This window comes from Camelina sativa, chromosome 16, assembly GCF_000633955.1.
Source record: "Camelina sativa cultivar DH55 chromosome 16, Cs, whole genome shotgun sequence".
Classification (NCBI taxonomy): domain Eukaryota; kingdom Viridiplantae; phylum Streptophyta; class Magnoliopsida; order Brassicales; family Brassicaceae; genus Camelina; species Camelina sativa.
Window position 1 is genome coordinate 13,242,211 of NC_025700.1, and position 4,817 is coordinate 13,247,027.

Here is a 4,817-nt window from a genome sequence, read left to right on the forward strand (position 1 = left end):
AGTGACCAAATAAATTGAATATATCGAGATTCTCAAGCGAATAAACATGAACAACACACACGTGTTACCAAACCAACAATTCATCGAACCAACTAATAAAATAACAAAAGTAATGAAACAAGTCCACCATGATAAATCGTTGGGGCGACACGACATATGCCAAAGTCAATATGTTATAAACCATATTGAACGATTATACAATGATACCAAGAATGAACCAATTAAATTTAAGTAATATGATGGATAGTATAAACTTATCTCTATAAGAGGGATCCATCTTGGCGACACAAAATAGAGAAGCTGCTGACGTCAGAGAAAAGGAAGTTTGGAACGGCAACGGCTGCTCCAACGTCTTAACAACGCTTGTTCACATGGTCACGGCTGACAGGGTGCTATCTTTTATTTTTTTTCGTTTAGCTAAGGTTTAGAGCGTGTTGATAATTGTGTTATAACAAGTGGTTGGAGGAATTATTCTCTTATATATTATTCTATTGTAGATAATACAATATATATAGAGATAAAATATTAGGATTTATGGTTTATACTAATAGGTCGATAATAAATATTAATAAAACAATATAATCATTTATAACATGTCCTCGATTTTTCACAAAAAATGTGCCGAAATATCTAGTCAAAATTGGAAAAAAAAAAATATTTTACGCAAAGAGGATAGGAAATCATAAATCAAAATGTGAAACCTCGAATTCAAACTCTGTATTGGCCAAATTAAAATAAACATATGGAACAACGCTATAGGACTATCTTATAATAATAAGCGAAAAAGTGAAGTTTTATTAATTTATAAGATAGGGGAGAATACAAAGACGCAAAGACAAAACAGCAAGAAGAAAAAGATGACAAAGCACCATGATATCGAAGCAACAATGGAGTAAAACGCCTTAGTACATTAATGTATTTGGATCACAGATCAGTTCTTGCGAAGCACGATGAGGTACTGCATTCCAGGTTTGCAATTCTGGAGACGAGACATCTGTTCGCGCGCCTTGACCTCGACAAGGTCAAAAGCTTTCCTCATGATCTCGGTCCCAAAATGTGCGGAAATGAACGCTCCATAAAAGGCTTTGAAGGAGGTGGCCAATATCTTGGGGTCTAACGGAAACTCATTTTCAGAGTGAATGATATCCTCAAAAGCCTCGATTGTGAACTTCCCATTCTCCTCAATGATTTGCCTTATCTCGCCTTGTTCCGCAAAGTAAATTGAGGTTCTGAAAGTGTCCACCTTTTCTTGCTCGGTCACACCCTTTTTTAAACCAAAAGAAGAAGAAGATAAGTTAGTTAGGTACTTATGTAATTATACGTAATACTTTGAAGATAAAACTATGTTATCTACCTGTTTAGCAAGATCACTAAGAGATTCTCCGATAAAATCCATTACTGTTCCTTTAGGTGTCTCGGACATCTTAACTCCGTCTCTTAGACACGAACCTAAAAGCAACATCAAACCCCCAGGAACGAGCTCTTCAGCTCTAACATCCAATAGTTTCTTGGTGTCGATAGAGTACTGATCAAAATATGCTTTCTTGACTGCTTGGTTAAACCCGGTGCACTGCATGTCTTTGTTCCATAAGGGAGAGTCACGGTCCATGATCCCTTTGGGAATCTTGGAGGTGAAATGGAAGGCGTAACTCATGACTCCAATGTGGAAACTCTCCTTAGGGAGAACACGGTCGAAGAAGGAACCAGGAACTCCGGCGCTATAGTATCTTCTCCCTGGAGGAAGTGTCTTGAAGAGAGTGTTGAAATCGTTGAGGGTAAAGTCGTTGAACAAGACTTGGAACTCGATGTTATCCACCGGGTTTTGTGCGGTTTCTCTTTGGTACTTTTCTTCTACCGCATCTATTATATTCTGGACTGCCACAAAAGTGTTAGGTCCACTTGCACAACCAAAGTCTGCTACACTGAACCGATTCGATATCAAATCGAGGCTGAGGTTGGCTGAGATCGCCTCGGTCATCTTGTCCTTTGCCGCTTCCAACAACGCTCTCTGTATATAGAGGAGACGGTTAAATACATACATCTTAGGAGTTAGGAATACTGGATACAGGACCTAGCTAACAAAGGAATGCAAAATATATGTATTAAAACCTGATACGAAGACTGTTGGTTGTAACTCTCAGGACCATCTCCTCCAATCATGATCCAATCTGGAGTGGTAGTCATAGTGTCTCTCTTCTTTTTTCTTCTCACTCTTCTTCTCTTGTTTGATGCTTTGGTTTGTGATGAGAGTAGTGATAATCCATGGACGTCTCTATGCCTATTTATAGTAATATTTCCTGTGAGTTTAATATTACTATATATATTCAACGTAATCTTTACGTGGAACTTGACAAATCTGTAACTCAGGATAATGTGAAATATGTTAAAAATCTTTTAGATTGTGACATTTGTTAAATAGTTGTTCGACCGCTAAAATTTTTATCATAAATAAAGTTTGCAAATTGAACCTCACTATTCCTGCCTAAAGGAAATGCATGAATAAGGTCTGAAAATATAAGTTTAGATATTCTAGGCCACAGTCGGTCGAAATTGTGTCACGCTTAACAATTACACTCATGTGTTTTAGGAAAATTAATCATGTGGTTAGAATGCTGATCACGTCTTGATTACATGACTTTTGCAAACTAGTTCGTATAAGATTACGAAAGAAATTCGTATAACTATATAGGCTTTAAATTGTAGTAAATTTTAAATTTGTTTACGGTTTTAGATTTTTAAAATTTTTATTTTATAATCAAACGATTAAAAAATATTAGTTTTGATTGCTTTTGTCAATTTAAGAAGAATAAAAATCTAAAATCTATGTTACATTAACATTTCATCTTTTAAAGGGACTTGATAGTTTTTTCTTCCATTATTCATTTTAAATTTTTAAATAAAAAATCTAAACTAATCTGAAAAAACTTAAAAACTTACGACCATTGATAGCTATAATTAGGTCTAACCATGCAATTCTGAAACTATACAAATAAGGAAACTAAGTTTACCAAAACAAAAAAAACAAATAAGGAAACTAGTTTTAGAAAATGACGTGATACACGAAATCAAAGAGATTAGTCAAATGTTACCGGCGAGACCACAGCCGTCAAAAAATATTATTGTATTCCTTCTAATTTTGAAGTTTGACTATAAGCAACAAAAAATATTTTATATTTGGTCTTTGACAAGTCAAGAAATAGTGTTTTGACAATGAAACTCATTTTCAACTTTAATATCATATTAGGTACCAACCCGCACTATATACAAAATAAATCGATTTAAATAAAATATTATAAGTAAAATTATTATTTTTTGAGATTTAAGATTTGTCTGTATAAAACAAAAATGTAAGTAAAGTTTTTTTCATTTATTCAAATTTACGTTTATATTCTGTAAAATACGTTTCATCCGTGAAATATTTGAACTTGGAAAATAATTTCAATGTGGTGTAGAAAGTTTTGATGTCTTTTTGTGTTTCTAAAAATCAAATTCACATATTTTATATTTTACATTATTTTCTATATCACTATACCATTAAACAAATAAAGCAATATTTTAAACTAATTGATTTTATTTAAACTAATCTTAAATTTTAAAATGCAATGAGGAAAATGGTAAAAGTGATAAATAAATGAATAAATTTTTTCTTGTTTGTGAAATGTAATTTACTTTTAATAAGTAAATAGATTATGAAAATGATAATTAAATACATTTTCAGATTTAATAGTTGATTAAATCTTTCATTTTAAAAAACTAATATAAAAAACATTGGCTCATGATATTTCAGTGGCATATTTATGTAAATAATAATGAGACGTAAAGACATTTATTAAAAATGTACAGGAGCTCTGTAATCGCGACACCTCAGTTTTTTTGTGAGAGTATTTTTCTATTAATATATAGGGGATTGCTTTCTCATTCTGTTGTTATTTGGTCTTGAATGTTTATAATTTTTGTAATATATTCGAATAAACACAACTCTACAATGAATAGTTGCAACTTTACAAAAAAACTGTTATAATGAACAATCGCAACTTTTAATAGAACACATAATTTATTTATTTTTACAGATTTTTTTGGAAAATTATCCAAAATGTACGATTTAAAAAACACAACTTTTGGTAACATTTATTCGTATTGCTATTATATTCATTATTCCAAAAAAAATTTGTTATATCAAGAATTAGAGGAATTTCTTGACTTTTAAAAGAATGAATGCTAGAAAGTAATTTAGAAAAATTTATAAACCATTGAGATTGAAATTTTAGTTGATTTTGTGTCATGTAAAAAAAATGAAAACAGTTCAAAAAGACAAATATATATATATATATATTTCAAAAGATACGAATATTCCAATAATCAGAACTCTATAGTGAACAGTTATAACTTTCATAAATAACTATTTTTATGATCCATCATGATTTTTCGAAAAATATCCAAAAGGTAGGATTAAAAAAACACAATTGTTAGTCGCAATTTCGGATTGTTATTATATTTTTTGGAAAAATATTCAAAATGTACGATTGAAAAAAATACAACTTTTGGTGGCATTTATTCGGACTGTTATTATATTCATCATTCCAAAAATCTTTTGTTAAATCAAGTATTAGAGGAATTTCTTGACTTTTAAAAGAATGAATGCTAGAAAGTAATTTAGAAAAATTTAGAAACTGTTGAGATTGAAATTTTAGTTGATTTTGTGTAATGGCAAAAAAATGAAAACAGTTCAAAAAGACAAATATATATAGATTTCAAAAGATACGAATATTCCAATAATCAGAACTCTATAGTGAACAGTTGTAACTTTCATAAATAAC

At 30.8% G+C, this 4,817-nt stretch overlaps 1 protein-coding gene across 1 annotated transcript; it reads right to left on the bottom strand.

The window, feature by feature from the left end:
- Positions 778-2,243, bottom strand: LOC104750453 (probable S-adenosylmethionine-dependent methyltransferase At5g38100). The gene is made up of 3 exons (XM_010472244.2): positions 2,110-2,243; positions 1,355-2,008; positions 778-1,264 (listed from the first exon to the last, which is right to left on the bottom strand). The coding sequence occupies exons 1-3, from the start codon at positions 2,182-2,184 to the stop codon at positions 932-934; spliced, it is 1,062 nt and encodes a 353-aa protein (XP_010470546.1). The 5' UTR covers positions 2,185-2,243; the 3' UTR covers positions 778-931.